The 14,784-nt window shown below is 49.8% G+C and overlaps 1 protein-coding gene across 3 annotated transcripts in view; it reads right to left on the bottom strand.

Moving 5' to 3' along the window:
- YEATS2 (YEATS domain containing 2) overlaps window positions 1-14,784 on the bottom strand; it is a 94,051-nt gene that overhangs the window by 52,505 nt on the left and 26,762 nt on the right. For all 3 annotated transcript variants that reach the window (XM_044290798.1, XM_044290797.1, XM_044290800.1), the window contains 3 exons: window positions 11,965-12,186; window positions 11,777-11,874; window positions 9,146-9,253 (listed from right to left, as the gene is read on the bottom strand). In XM_044290798.1, coding sequence (XP_044146733.1) covers window positions 9,146-9,253; window positions 11,777-11,874; window positions 11,965-12,186 — 428 coding nt within the window. The remainder of the gene's footprint in view (window positions 1-9,145; window positions 9,254-11,776; window positions 11,875-11,964; window positions 12,187-14,784) is intronic.

Here is a 14,784-nt window from a genome sequence, read left to right as displayed (position 1 = left end):
CTATGGATGTAAGTGATTGCCACCAAAAAGGCCACCTTGTAGGAAACAAAGCAACACCTGCTGCAAAGGCTCAAACGGTGAAGACTGAAGAGCGCTGAGCACTAGATTAAAATCCCAAGGATTCAATGAAGGATGGAAAGGGGGCGCAGCGTGTGCAACCCCCTGCAGGAAGGTCCGAACCGCAGAAAGCAAAGCCAAGTTCCACTGAAAAAGAATGGAAAGAGACAAAACTTGCCCTTTGAGGGAGCTGAGAGCCAGCCCCAAGTCCATGCCCGACTGCAGGAAAGACCAGAGTCGCAGCAACGATAAACGAATGGGAGACAGCTGGTGACGCACGCACCAACTAAAGTAGGACTTCCAGGTCCGGTGGTAGATTCGGGAAGACGACTGCTTTCTGGTCCGAATCATGGTCTGGACAACAGCATCCGAGAAACCCTGAGCCGTTAGTACGGCGGCTTCAACAACCATGCCGTTAAATGTAGTGACCCTAAATGCAGGTGGTCCCTGCAACAAGAGGTCCTCCCAAAGAGGAAGACGCCAAGGTTCGTCAGCGAGAAGGGTGACTAGAGATGCTTGCCACACTCGCTGTGGCCAATTGACGTCCCCAGAGATGGTCGGTCCAATGCAGCAGAGAGAGACGAAACGCTCTCAATTCCAGAATGAGGCTTGCGTTTGTTGTCAGCACTGTTCAACATAGGAAAAAAAGAAGCGACCCGACTTCAGCATCGGGGACACCAACTACCACCTGAGAGCCCGGCGGGTCGGGGAAGAGATGCATGGGCCAATCCAGGGAGGCTAGGGAGCGATCCCAATTGGTTAGAATGGCTCGCTAGTATGGAACTGAGCATAGGGAACTGCTTCGAAGGCAGAGACCATGTGACCCATAGCCTGTATGCATTGACTAATGGGAAGAGGACAGGGCCGCAACAAGGGGAGACTCTAAAGACGGAGTGTGGATAGCTTCTCTGGGGGCAAGAGTACCCTGGCCTGAAAGGTGTTGAGTAACATGCCCAGAAATGTTAGCCGCCGAGATGGATAAAGACATGACTTCGTAAAGACTCTGGGAGCTGTGGCCAGGCCGAACGGGAGGGCCACAAACTGGTAGTGAAAGGGACCCACTGCGGACTGGGAGACATTTTTGATGACTGAAGTAGATGGGAACATGAAGATAAGAGTCCTTGATGTCTATCGAGGACAGGTACTCCCCCGGTTGCATGGACACAACAACCGGGATGGAACGTCCCCTCCTTTTTGGGGACCACAAAGAGATTGGAGTAGAACCTGCGAAAACAGTCTTGCGCAGGAACCGGGACAATCACTCCCTGCCGCAGAAGTGTGTGAATAGCCTGAAAAAAATTAATTTGCAGCCGAGGGAGAGGTCGGAGGAGACGAGTGAAAAAAACGTGACGGAGGGGAGGACCTGAATTCCAGCTTGTAACCCTCCGTGATGACCTCTCACCCAAGCATCTGAGACGTGAGCCAGCCAAACAAGCTGAAACAGATGAAGCCGGCCGCCTACCCGATCGGGGGGTGCCGGAAGCTGCACATCATGCAGAGGAGGTCTTGGGGTTAAAGGACTTTGACCCCTGTTGACGGAGACGCCAGAAAGGGCGAGGTTGGAAGGAAGGCTGGAGCTTCTATTCCGGGGCAGACTTGTTGGTTGGCCGCTTGGGGCTGGAAAAACTCCGAAAGTGGCGAAAAATAGGTTTACACCTTTTTGACCTGTTAAAACAAACCCTGTTCTGTGGTAAATGAGTGCTCTTACCACCTGTAGCATCAAAAATGATCTTGTCCAGGCGTTTGCCAAAAAGTCTGCTGCCGGTAAAGGGGAGGGCCATCATGGTCCACTTTGAAGCACTATCTGCCGCCCAGGAGAGCCATAGGGTACGGCCAATAGCCACCAAAAGGGCTGACGAGCGGGCCATAAGCCTGGCCGTGTCCAGAGAGGCTTTACTAATATACGTACTGACATGGGAGAGCTGCAGGGCAATATCGGCCAGTTCCCCCGAGGGGACCCCCGAGGAGAGACCCTGACATAAATTATTTGCCCACTCACCCATCGCTTTGCTCACCCAAGTAGAGGCAAAAACCGGTCGCAGTGCTGTGCCCACTGCTTCGAATGAAGATTTTGCAAAAGATTCAAATTTTTTATCCCCAATATCAGAGAAAGAAGCCCCATCCGCCATCGGCAAAGTGGTATGTCTTGTCAAGCGGGATACTGGCGGGTCAACTATAGGTGAGGAGGACCACTTCTTAGTCAAATCCTCCGGAAATGGGTAAAGGACGTCTAAGCGTTTTAGTAAGGCAAGACGTCTATCAGGAAAATTGGGGTCTGGGCTTGGACATAATGAGAATCCTGTAGTGACAGGAAGAAAGATGAGGGGGTAGATTAAACCCTGCAGGAAGGGGAGACAGCTTACTAAGCCTGTGTCCCTTCAAACAGCTTGTCTTGAGGTGCCTTGCCAGAGTCCTGCCGCAGATGCATTTAAAACCAGGATGTGGGTGGATGCAGAAAACAGCACCAAGAATTTGCCCCAGGATACAGCTGAAGGAGTGGAAGCGGGGAGAACTTCATGCCCCGCCTCCAACCTGGAGTTGGCCCCCAGCGAAACTGTAGGGAAGCGTAGGCCCGACTCTCTGTCATCCCTGCTCCCCCCCTTGCGGGATACTAGAGCTTACCGTTAAAGCTCCGTCCGAACTGAGATGCCAGCCGGAAGAGAAGAGGCTGCGGGGAGCTGATGCGGCCCCGGTGGAGCTCGAGATCGGACGCGACGCAAAGGAGGAATGGCCCCTGGATACAGCGCAATGCACACTGGAGGATTCTCCATTCCCCCACCACAGGAGAAAGACGTATGGAGGGGACAAGGCCTCCATGGGGGAACACAAGGGAAAAAATTAGCAGACCTGCAAAGCAGGGAGGTCTGCCTCATACAGACACCAAGCTAAAACTGATTTAGCTTGGTCCCTGTAGGAAGGGTATAGCTGAAGGGAGGAGCTCACACCTTTGTGCTTAGTGTCCGCCTCCTAGTGGCAACAGCTATACCCATGGTCAAGCCTGTGTCCCCCAATGATATGGATGAGAAAGGGAGTGATTTATTATCCAGAATTACATCTTTATTAACGGTTAGTTGCTCCACAATCTGCTAATTTCTCCCCGCTTATGCTAGGTCTGTTTTAGGCATAGAAAATTGTCTAAATCGAAGACAGCTAGGAAGCTAGCGTAGCATCACAGTTTTAAAGAAAATTGAGGCAAAATTTTAATTTCCAAATAATGACAATTTATGTAAGAGAAGGCTGTGTCTATCTATGAACTGCAGATATCATATGGCCATTGCCTGTGTTTTCAGTTTGTGCCTAACAAAGCCTGTATTATAATATGATTTTGTGAACCCGTGGCTAATGTAAGCTTCAACATTTGTGCCATTTATAACTATATATGTGTATACATTACATCATCATATAATAAATCACAAAGTTAAAGACCATATAATCCTTTGCAAAAAGGAGATTTTTGTAAAACTTACCAGTAAAATCTCTTTCTCGCTCTTCATTGGTGGACACAGGAACCGTGGGTATAGCTATGTCCTCTAGGAGGCGTTGACACTAGATAAAGCTGTTAGCTCCTTCCCTAGCAGCTATACCCCCTCCAGCCTGGAGAGAGAGCTTCAGTTTGTGCACAAGCAGTAGGAGAAGCAAGCCATCCAAAGAAAAAAATATGGAACACCAACCATGCCAAAGACCCAACAGGGTTCAAACCAGCAACTGCCACAACTGTGGTCTAACAACAATGCTGGGTGGGTGCTGTTTCACCCAATGAAGAGTGAGAAAGAGATTTTACTGGTAAGTTTTACAAAAATCTCCTTTTTTCACCCATATTCATTGGGGGACACAGGAACCGTGGGACGTCCAAAAGCAGCCCACAGGGAGGGAAAAAAAACACAGACCCATGGAAGCAAGTGTCCCTGCAGGCATCTAAGAAACTGCTGCCTGCAAGACCATGCGGCCCAAGGCAGCGCTGCACCTGACAAAATTTTGTGAAAGTGTGTAAGGAGAACCAAGTAGCCGCCTTACACAACTGTGCAGCCGAAGCGCGATTCCTCCGAGCCCAAGATGCGCCCACCGCTCTGGTGGAGTGAACCGTGACACCTAAGGGCGAACCTTGCCCCGGGCACGGTATGCTTCAGCAATTGCAGACCGAATCCAACGTGCAATTGCCACCTTGGAGGCCCCCAATCCCTTGCGAGGACCGCCCTGAACGACAAAAAGGTAGTCCATACGGCGGAAGGGATCGGAGGCTGCTAAATAGATCTTCAGAGCTCTGACAACGTCCAAATGGTGTAACTCCTTTTCCTTAGGGTGTGAAGGAGATGGACACAGTGAGGGAAGGACAATTTCATTGTTAATATGGTAGTCAGTGACCAACTTCGGAAGAAAAGAAGGGACGGGACGGAGAACCACTTTGTATCTATGAAAACCCAGGAAGGGTTCTCTGCAAATGAGCGCCGCCAACTTGGACACCCGTCTGATGGAAGTGATAGCGACAAATAAAACTACCTTCCAGGACAGGAGTCGGAGAGAAATCTCCCGCAAGGGCTCAAAGGGGGAAGCCTGGAGCGCCGACTAAATTCAGATCCCAAGGCGGTAAAGGAAGACGGTACGGAGGAACCATATGTGCCACTCCCTGAAGAAAAGTCCTTACAGGCTCCAGGGGGGCCAGAGGGTGTTGGAAAATATAGAAAGCGCCGACACCTGACCCTCCAAAGAACTAAGGGCCAGACCAAGGTCCAACCCTGATTGAAGAAGGGACAGGACTGTGGGGAGAGAAAAACATAGTGGTAGAATATTTTGGCTCTCACAGAAACCCAGGAAGGACCTCCAGGTCCTGTAATAGATCCTGGACGACGCAGGCTTCCTGGCCATGAATCATAGTGTGCCTCTGAAAACCCTCTGCACGTTAGAATGGCGGTTCAATGGCCACGCCGTCAAACGAAGAGGCCTTAAATGCTGATGGAAGACTGATCCCTGCGAAAGAAGGTCGTCTCTGAGAGGTAGTGACCACGGGACGTCTCCTAGAAGGTCGGCGTACCACGCATGACGGGGCCAATCCGGGGCGATGAGGATCGTCGGAATGCCCTCCATCCTGATTTTCCGTAGAACCCTGGGTAGGAGGGGGAAGGGGGGAAACACCGTAAAGGAGGGAGCCTTGAGGCCATCAAGTCCAAGTCGGGTCGCCTCGAATACCTTCGGGTGGAGGGACCACTCGCCCGGATCTATTGTTGTCCTGCTGAGGAAGTCCGCAGTCCAGTTCTCCACACCCGGGATGTAGATTGCTGAAATTGCTGGTACATGGGCCTCCGCCCACCGCAAGATCTTGGCAGATTCCTGCATCACAGCGAGGCTGCGTGTACCCCCCTGGTGGTTGATGTAGGCCACCGCCGGACTCTGACCGGGGCGACCCTTCAGGAGGTGGGTCCAGTGCCGTAAGGATAGAAGAATCGCCCTGGACATTGATCAGGAGCTTGGACTCCAACCGAGACCATGTGCCTTGGACTGTCCTGGGAGGGAACACTCCTCCCCTGGGAGAGAGACGGATGGGATAGTCCAGGCTCTCGGACGATTTGTCCCAGGAGGACAGGATCTCTCTCTGGAAAGTGCGAGAGTGGAACTGGGCAAAGGGAATCGCCTCGAAACAGGTGACCATCTTCCCTAACATCCTCATGCAGAGGCGAATGGACGGAAGCCTGCAATCGAGAAGAACCCTCACCGAACGGTGCAAGGCCAGTTGCTTGTCCGGAGGAAGGCGAACTTGTGTCGCTTCCGTGTCCAGAAGCATACCCAGAAAGACCAGTTGTCTGGAGATGACTGGAGATGACTTCTGCAGATTGACCAGCCACCCGAAACGTGCAAGGGCTTCCAGCGTGATCCGTATGCTGCTCGACGCCCAAGCGAAAGAGGGAGCCTTGATGAGGATGATGTCCAGATAAGGCATGAGGAAGATGCCTCTGGAATAGAGCAGGGCAAGAAGAGGTCCCAGAATTTGTGTGAAGACCCGAGGAGCAGTTGCCAGTCCGAAAGGGAGGGCGACTAACTGGTAATGATAGTCTCCTATCGCAAACCTCAGGTAGCGTTGGTGACTCCGCACGATGGGGACGTGAAGGTATGCGTCCTGGATATCTACGGCCGAAAGGAATTCCCCCTGCTCCAGAGAAGCAATTACGGAACAAAGGGATTCCATCCGAAACCGCTGGAGACAGAGGAACCTGTTCAGCCGTTTGAGGTCCAGGATTGGGCGCACTGAGCCCTCCTTTTTGGGGACCACACAAAGGTTTGAATAGAACCCCTTGAACCTTTCTGCTGGGGGAACAGGAGCGATGACTCCCCGGTCCAGGAGGGACTGAATGGCCTGGGAGAAGGACGGCCGCCCGCTCGGGGTCCCGTGGAAGACGGGATTGAAAAAACCTGTGTGGGGGAAGAGACAGGAACTCGATCACGTATCCCGAGGATACAATCTCGAGTGCCCAAGTGCCAGAGACGTGGGCCCGCCAGACGTCCTGGAAGAGGAGGAGGCGGCCCCCCACCCTGTTGGGCGGGGGCGCACCTTCAGGCTGAGGACTGCTTAGCCGCAGAAGGTCGAGCGGCTTGAGGCCTGGGATGCCAGGAGGGCAGTGCCCGAAAGGATGTCTTTTTGCGTCGATCTTGGGAAGTAAACCAGCCCCCCAGCGGAAGAGCTCGTTGTGGAGCGGGAACTAGAGAATCGACGAAAGGGCCTACCACGTGAGGAACCTGACCTAATGTGAGAGGCCCGCTTGGCTCTAGGCTGTGGGAGATGCGTGCTCTTGCCTCCCGTGGCCTCAGAAATAATTTCGTCCAGCCGAGAACCAAAAAGACTGGCGCCGGCGAAGGGAAGTCCGACTAAAGAACGATTGGAAGTCGCGTCCGCTGCCCACACCTTCAGCCAAAACTCGCGGCGTAAGGTGACTGCAAACGCAGAAAAGCGCGGCGCCAGTGTCCAAAGAGACATCGCAGAGGAACTTCCCCGCCTGGGTGATCAGCTGTGCCAAGGATCGGAGATCATGAGCAGAGACCTCGGATACCAAGTCCTGGTCCAGCTGGCTGCCCCACTCAGAGATTGCCTTTGCCACCTACGCAGAGGCAAACACGGGCCTAAGGGCTGACCCTGTAGCTGCAAAGAGGGACTTCGTCAAGGATTCCATCCGACGATCTTCAGCTGACTGGAGGGAGGATCCATCGGTAATAGGAATAGCCGTATTTTTGGCGAGCCGTGCCACTGGTGGGTCGACCTTAGGAGGGGATGCCCACATGGACACACAATCCGCTGGGAAAGGATACAGGACATCCAGCTTTTTGGGGGTGGAAAAATGCATGTCCAGATGATCCCAAGTCTTGGAAACCACCGCCGAAAAATCATTACGGAGAGGAAACACCTTCGAGGCCTGTTTTGGACAGAAGAAGGATACCGCCTGTTGGTCAGTGGGGGGGGGGGGGGGGGGGATCATCCTGCACCCAGAAGGTGTCGCGGATGGCAGAAATGAGCCTATCCACAGTGGAGGCCAACTTGGAAGGCTGCTCCGTATCCATGTCCAAATCAGAATTCTCAACCTCTCCTTCGGACAGCACGTCCCCAGGAGAAGAAAAACCTGAGTGAAGACCGTACACGGGGTGGAGAGGGAGATGCGTCAGAGGAAGAAAAGTGGTCTACTCTGGGACGCTTTTGTGAATACCGTGCGCTGACGGAATCACCGGAGGGAAGTGACCTAGGGGGGTCGCCCGAGCAAGAAGCTCTGGAGGGTACAGCCTGCGCTGGTGGCGGATTCTCAACCAAGCGACCCACTATAGATAGGGTGGATTGGGAGACTTTAGCAAGGTTTTCCACCGCCTGAGAGAGAGTTCTGGCCCAAATCGGGTAACTCAGATGCCAGAGGGGGAGGCAGCAGTACGGGCTGAAAGGGGGGCCCCTGCCGGGCGTCTGACAAGCAGTGAAGACAGAATCCGGTTGCCTGCAAAGGAATTTTGCATGACACATAGAGCAGGCATAATGGACAGCTATTGGCAGCCGAGGAAGAGCACCAGAGGGATCAGACATGATGGTACCCAGGAAGACACGCCTGAGGCTGGAGAGGAGACAACAGATCCTATCAGAGCCAGGAGCAGATGCCGTCCGGAGAGGATGTCCCACAGAAGACCTGCCTGAGCACTGTGGCGGGAAGAGAAGGTCCCGCCCCCTCAGGTCCTGCATCTCCCGGTCAGTGCCGCGGTGGTGCGCGCGCACACCTCCCAGTAACCCTCGCAATGCCGGAAGACAGTAACCCCCGCAGTGCCTGGAACAGGCAGCCGCCCAAAGGATAGAAGCCACCCTCTAAACCTGTGACGCTTTCTTCCCGCTCCAAGCGCTAAGATATGCCCCGCCCCCTCCCAACCCGATGTGCTCCCGAAGCGCTAAAGAGAGCGTGAGTAATGATAATAATGATAATCACCCCCGCCGGTCAAGTCACGCAGGAGACCAGAGAGTGCCTCTTCTAGAGAGGGAGGAGGAAGGGAGAGAGGAGAGGAACTGTGCAGCCGAGAGGGGGGTGGGGGACGACGGTCGGGAGCAGGCATCACTTATCTGTGCAGCCGCCATCTTCACCCTGCCTCTTCTCCAGCAGGGCCACCCCTTCAGCTTCTGGCACCGTAGTGGCAGGACGCTGGAAGAGGGAGTTGGACGGGTTACCCTTCTGCTGGCGGGATGCAGGGGAGCGAGGCTGCCCTGGTCCCCTTGTCTTCTTGTGGGGGAGGAGGCAGCGTGGCGGACCAACGCTGGCGTGCTCCCCCGGGAGAACAGGGAGGCTAAGCGATCACTGTTTCCCGCCTGAAAAAGAATAAAAATAAAAAGACTAAAATAAAAGATCTTCAGGAGCTACCCTGCAGGGAGGTATTGCCTCCTATTGACACTAGAAAAAACTGAAGCTCTCTCTCCAGGCTGGAGGGGGTATAGCTGCCAGGGGAGGAGCTAACAGCTTTATCTAGTGTCAACGCCTCCTAGAGGACATAGCTATACCCACGGTTCCTGTGTCCCCTAATGAATATGGGCGAGAAATTATTGTACAGTAATTTCTTATAGATTAAGGAGAATAAAAAATGTTACCTTTGTGAAAGCACCAAGTCCTCCTGCCACTGGTTTTGGGCTCTGAGCCTTAGAATGACTTCCAATAGGACAAAGTGGAGGCATTGCTGCAAAAAGAGACTCCTCCTGCTAAGAAAAAAAAGTAAACGTTGGTGTGGTTTATTCATGGGAAATACAGGGAAGAGAAATTAAAATTTACATCATTTTGTAGTGAAAAATAAATTTTTTAAATCATTGAAGGGTTGTCTGGCTCCTGGTCTGCCCAGTAAGCCACGGAGCCCAAGTCTAACGGAGCGGCAGGCAGTAGATAAGTATAGCATTATTCACAGACCCGATTGGGGAAGAGGGGTATTAGAAAAAAAATAACCCTCAACAACCTCTTTAAGGTTTATGCTGATGGACTAAAACAACAATTAACTAGCTATTGCAATATCATGTTCTGAAAGGAAGATGTTAAAGAAATGGGTAGTCTCCCCATAGACTACTGTGTTGCAAGGTTACTTTTTAATGTGGGGATATCATTTAAAGGTCCTTTCCCTTTATTACCCTTTAATGTAGTGGATTAGGAATATAAATTGTTTAATGTAGTGAGCTAGTGAGCAGATACAAGCCCAATTGTTCTATAGTTACCAGGACTGGTAACTGGTACTATGCCGCATTCCTAAAGGCTGAGGTCACTATACATGCATATTAGGGATTTACCGATATTATCGGCCGATATTCAGGATTTTGAACGCCATCGGTATCGGCATTTATTTTGCCGATATTCCGATAGCATATGGGGAACACAGATCGCGCTGCTGACAGCGCTCTCCGTGTTCCCCTTAGCAGCACAGGGGAGAAGGAAGCAGTGTCTCCTCCCCCTGTGCTGCTGCTGCTGCCGCTGCTGCCAATGAAAGGACAGGGGACAAGAGGAGGGGAGGAGCTATAGCCACTGCGCCACCAATGAAGCTTAATCTCTCATTTATTCATATACAGGAGGTGGGAGCTGCAGAATGACATAGCCGGCTCCCGACCTCCCGATCAGCTGTTTGAAGAGGAGACTCGCATGGTGTCAGCGCTGCCTCCTCTTCACTGTTTACCTTCTAGCCGTTGCATCTGCAGTGGTGAGCAGGTGTAATTACGGCTTGTCCCATTCATTTCAATAGGAAAGCTTAGGTGTAATTACACCTGCTCACCACTGCAGATGCAACGGCTAGAAGGTAAACAGTGGAGGCAGAGGAGGCAGCGCTGACACCGTGCGAGTCTCCTCTTCAAACAGCTGATCGGAGGGGGTGCCGGGTGTCGGACCCCCTCCGATCTGATATTGATGACCTATCCTGGGAATAGGTCATCAATAAATATAACTTGGACAACCCCTTTCTGTGCGCCCCCCCACCCCAGTATTAAAAACATTGGTGGCGCAGTGCGCCCCTCCACAGGATCCCCTCTCCCCTCCTCCTCCGATCGGAGCCCCAGCAGTGTAATGCTGGGGCTCCGATCGGTTACCATGGCAGCCAGGACGCTATTGAAGCCCTGGCTGCCATGGTAAGCTCCATGCTGCTGTGTGCACAAAGCACAGAGCAGCAGGGACAGTGTGATCCTATTCAACCTGATAGAGATCTATCAGGGTGAATAGGACAAGGGTTCTAGTCCCTAAGGGGGCTAAAAGTTAATAAAAAAAAAAAAAAAAGTTACAAAAATAAAACACCAAAATATTAAGTATAAATGAAAAATAAAGATTTACAAAAAAAAAATACACATTAACAATAAACATTAATTTTCAGCAGATTTGTGGAAATTTTTTTTTTTCAAAAATAAAAATTCCCAGAATATCGGTATAAATTATCGCCTATTGGCCTGAAAGTTCACAAATTATCGGTATCGGCCCTAAAAAAAATCAATATCGGTCGATCCTTAATGCGTACTGCACACTAGAGATCTTTTAGTAGGGGCCAGTCACTGAGCAAGATGCATGTAACAAAGAGCTCAGCTCCACTGATGGCATCGATTGGATAAACACACATGAATGCTTAGTAAACCCTTTTTTATTCACTTAAGCCTTTTTAAGCCTATCTTATTCCCACATCTAAGAATTCACAGCAAAACAGGTACTAACTTATATTGGAGCTTCAGCATTGATCAACTGATCACCGTATGTTTGGTATAGAAGTCCCAAGTCTGAATAATACATGGATGACACAAGTCCCCCAAATTGGCTCCACTTTTTGTCACATAGAGGGGTATTCCCAAGTCTCAATGGAAATAAAATCTCAGGTAAATACTTAAAGTGGTTTTCCGAGATTTTAATACTGAAGACCTAGTATAGGTCATCAGTGTCTAATTGGTGGGGGTCCGATACTCGGGACCCCTGCCGATCAGCTGTTTGAGAAGGCATTAACGCTACTGTGAGCACCGTGGCCTTCTTGCAGCTTTTCCTAGACCATTTCAGCCACATGGCCTAGGTGCAGCTCAGCCCCATAGAAGTGAATGGTGGCTATCAAATGTACGGCGCTGTGCTTGGTAAGCTGAGAGAAGGCTGTGGTGCTCACCAATGGCTTCTCAAACAGCTGATCGGCGGGGATCCTGAGTGTCGAACCCCAAACAATCAGATAGGTCATCAGTATTAAAATCTCGGACAACCCTTTTAAATAACAAAAAATTTATCTTTACCTTTATATTTTGAGTTATGAAACTGCTGCCTTGAATCTTGGGCAAAGGGGAGCGTGTCCCGGCTTGAGATACATTGGAGTAGTTGCTTGTAGGACTACCTGGATATTTAAAGAAAAAACATTTTAAGGATCTATTAAACATACTCATAACGTTAAAATAATTCATTTTAGCACTAACCAATGCCTTACCAGATACAATTTTGCAGCTCATTGTAATTGGCTGGAAAGATTTCCCAGGCGATTCAGCCAAGCTTGTTGCTTGACCCTGAGGAACAATTTTACAGCTGGCAGTAATAGGTTGGAAAGCGGTGCTGCCATGTGCTCCAATAGTGAATCTCTGAGTCATTTTTGTTGGTGTACGCTCAAGTGATGAGGGTTGAGTGTAAAATGTGGGATCTGGTGCTCCATATCCTTATTAAAAAAATAAGTATTAGTCAATACATATGTATGATCATCAAAATCTACACTACTTTATGTACTTCAGCTTAAAGTCCATCTTTAAAAACATCATTAAAATTTTTCTTAACTCTAAACAAGATCAAGATTCTGTGCTAATTATTTCTTTTATATAACTTTATAGTGATCACACCTATTGTGTAACAGCTAGAAAGCTCTTGCATAACTAAATACTGTATATACTGGCGTATAAGACTACTTTTGAGCCCTAGAAAATATTTTTTAGAGTGTGGGGTCGTCTTATACGCCGGGTATGGCGGGCGCTGCAGTGCCGGGATGCCCGAATTATCAACAGAGAGAGCCCGGGCTATTGCCTTGTATCCCCAGCAGCTGAGAGCTGCGATGTAACCCACGGCATATGCCCCCCCTGCGCTGTACCTTGTATACCGCCCCCTGCTCTGTACCTTGTATGCCTCCCCCCTGCTCTGTACCTTGTATGCTCCTTGTACCGCCATCCTCCCGGCCGCTCGCATCTCGCTCCTACGCATGTGCAAGATTTCATGCGGCGAGCGTGGATACACGGGATCCTCACGGCCGCTCGCATCTCGCTCCTGCGCATGTGCGAGATCTCCGTGCGGCGTATCTAAGTGCGGCGCAGATGTGCATATGTGAATGTGAATATGAAGAATAACATAACAAAAACATGTTCAGGGTATAGGTGGCACATGTTTAGGGTCTGGGAGGCAGGGAGGGAGGACAAGGAAGGTGGTGGGATGCAGGGATGGTGGTGATACCTAGGGATGGTGGTGGGATGCAGGGATGGCAGTGGTATCTAGGGATGGTGGTGGGATGCAGGGATGGTGGTGGTACCCAGGGATGGTGGTGGGATGCAGGGATGGTGGTGGTACCCAGGGATGGTGGTGGGATTCAGGGATGGCAGAGGTACCCAGGGATGGTGGTGGGATGCAGTAATGTACTGCTGTGTGTTGAAAAAGGGGTAGTCTTATACGGCGAGTATATCCCAAACTCTATATTTTCAGTGTAAAAGTTGGGGGTCGTCTTATACGCCGGCATATACGGTACTTAAATGGCCCCTGTACTTTCAGACAATTCGACATAAATCAATGCCACAGGCTAAAGAACTTTGTAATATATCTTATCAGAAAAAAATGCCTTGTTGTAAAGTACTCAGCTGCTTTCTCCTCCCTTTCCTAAACTAACTTTCTCTCTTAAAAAATGTGGTCTCCAAGAGGGACTGCCTGCTCACTAAAGGGTCAGAATACATCATCCCATAGAAGTCTATGGAGAGGGGAGGGTTAGGAGTAACAGAAGTGCAGAAAGAAACAGAGAGACACACACAACACAGACATGGTTCATCAGCTAATAGAAAGCATTAATCTCACCCCAACCTGGTGCTTTAATCACATCTACAGTGGATATAAAAAGTCTACACACCCCTGTTAAAATGTCAGGTTTCTGTGATGTAAAAAAATGAAACAAAGATAAATCATTTCAGAACTTTTCCACCTTTAATGTGACCTATAAACTGTACCACTCAATTGAAAAACAAACTGAAATCTTTTAGGTAGAGGGAAGAAAAAAATCTAAAAATAAAATAATATGGTTGCATAAGTATGCACACCCTTAAACTAATACTTTGTTGAAGCACATTTTGATTTTATTACAGCACTCAGTCTTTTTGGGTATAAGTCTATCAGCATGGCACATTTTGACTTGGCAAGATTTGCCCACTCTTCTTGGCAAAAATACTCCACATCTGCCAGATTGCGAGGGCATCTCCTGTGCACAGCCCTCTTCAGATCACCCCACATACTTTCAATCGGATTCAGGTCTGGGCTCTGGCTGGCCATTCCAAAACTTTAATCTTCTTCTGAAGCCATTTCTTTATTGATTTGGATGTATGCTTTGGGTCGTTGTCATGCTGAAAGATGTGCAAATATTGACTGGTATTTGGAACTGTTCATAATTTCCTCCAACTTAACTAAGGCCCCAGTTCCAGCTGAAGAAAAACAGCCCCTTGGCATGATGCTGCCACCACCATGCTTCACTGTGGGTATGGTGTTCTTTTGGTGATGTACAGTGTTGTTCTTGCGCCAAACATATCTTTTGGAATTATGGCCAAAAAGTTCAACCTTGGTTTCATAAGACCATAACACCTTTTCCCACATGCTTTTGGGAGACTTCAGATGTGTTTTTTGCAAAATGAAGCCTGACTTGGATGTTTTTCTTCGTAAGAAAAGGCTTTTGTCTTGCCACTCTACCCCATAGCCCAGACATATGAGGAATACGGGAGATTGTTGTCACATGTACCACACAGCCAGTACTTGCCAGATATTCCTGCAGCTCCTTTAATTTTGCTGTAGGCCTCTTGGTAGCCTCCCAGACCAGTTTTCTTCTCGTCTTTTCATCAATTTTGGAGGGACGTCCAGTTCTTGGGGTAATGTCACCGTTGTGCCATATTTTCTCCACTTGATGATGACTGTCTTCACTGTGTTCCATGGTATATCTAATGCCTTGGAAATTCTTTTGTACCCTTCTCCTGACTGATACCTTTTAACAATGAGATCCCTCTGATGCTTTGGAAGCTCTCTG

The sequence above is a fragment of the Bufo gargarizans genome, chromosome 4 (genome assembly GCF_014858855.1).
Source record: "Bufo gargarizans isolate SCDJY-AF-19 chromosome 4, ASM1485885v1, whole genome shotgun sequence".
In the NCBI taxonomy this organism is placed as follows: domain Eukaryota; kingdom Metazoa; phylum Chordata; class Amphibia; order Anura; family Bufonidae; genus Bufo; species Bufo gargarizans.
The sequence above is the reverse complement of the archived record's forward strand: the minus strand, read 5'-3'. Positions and strand labels throughout refer to the sequence as shown.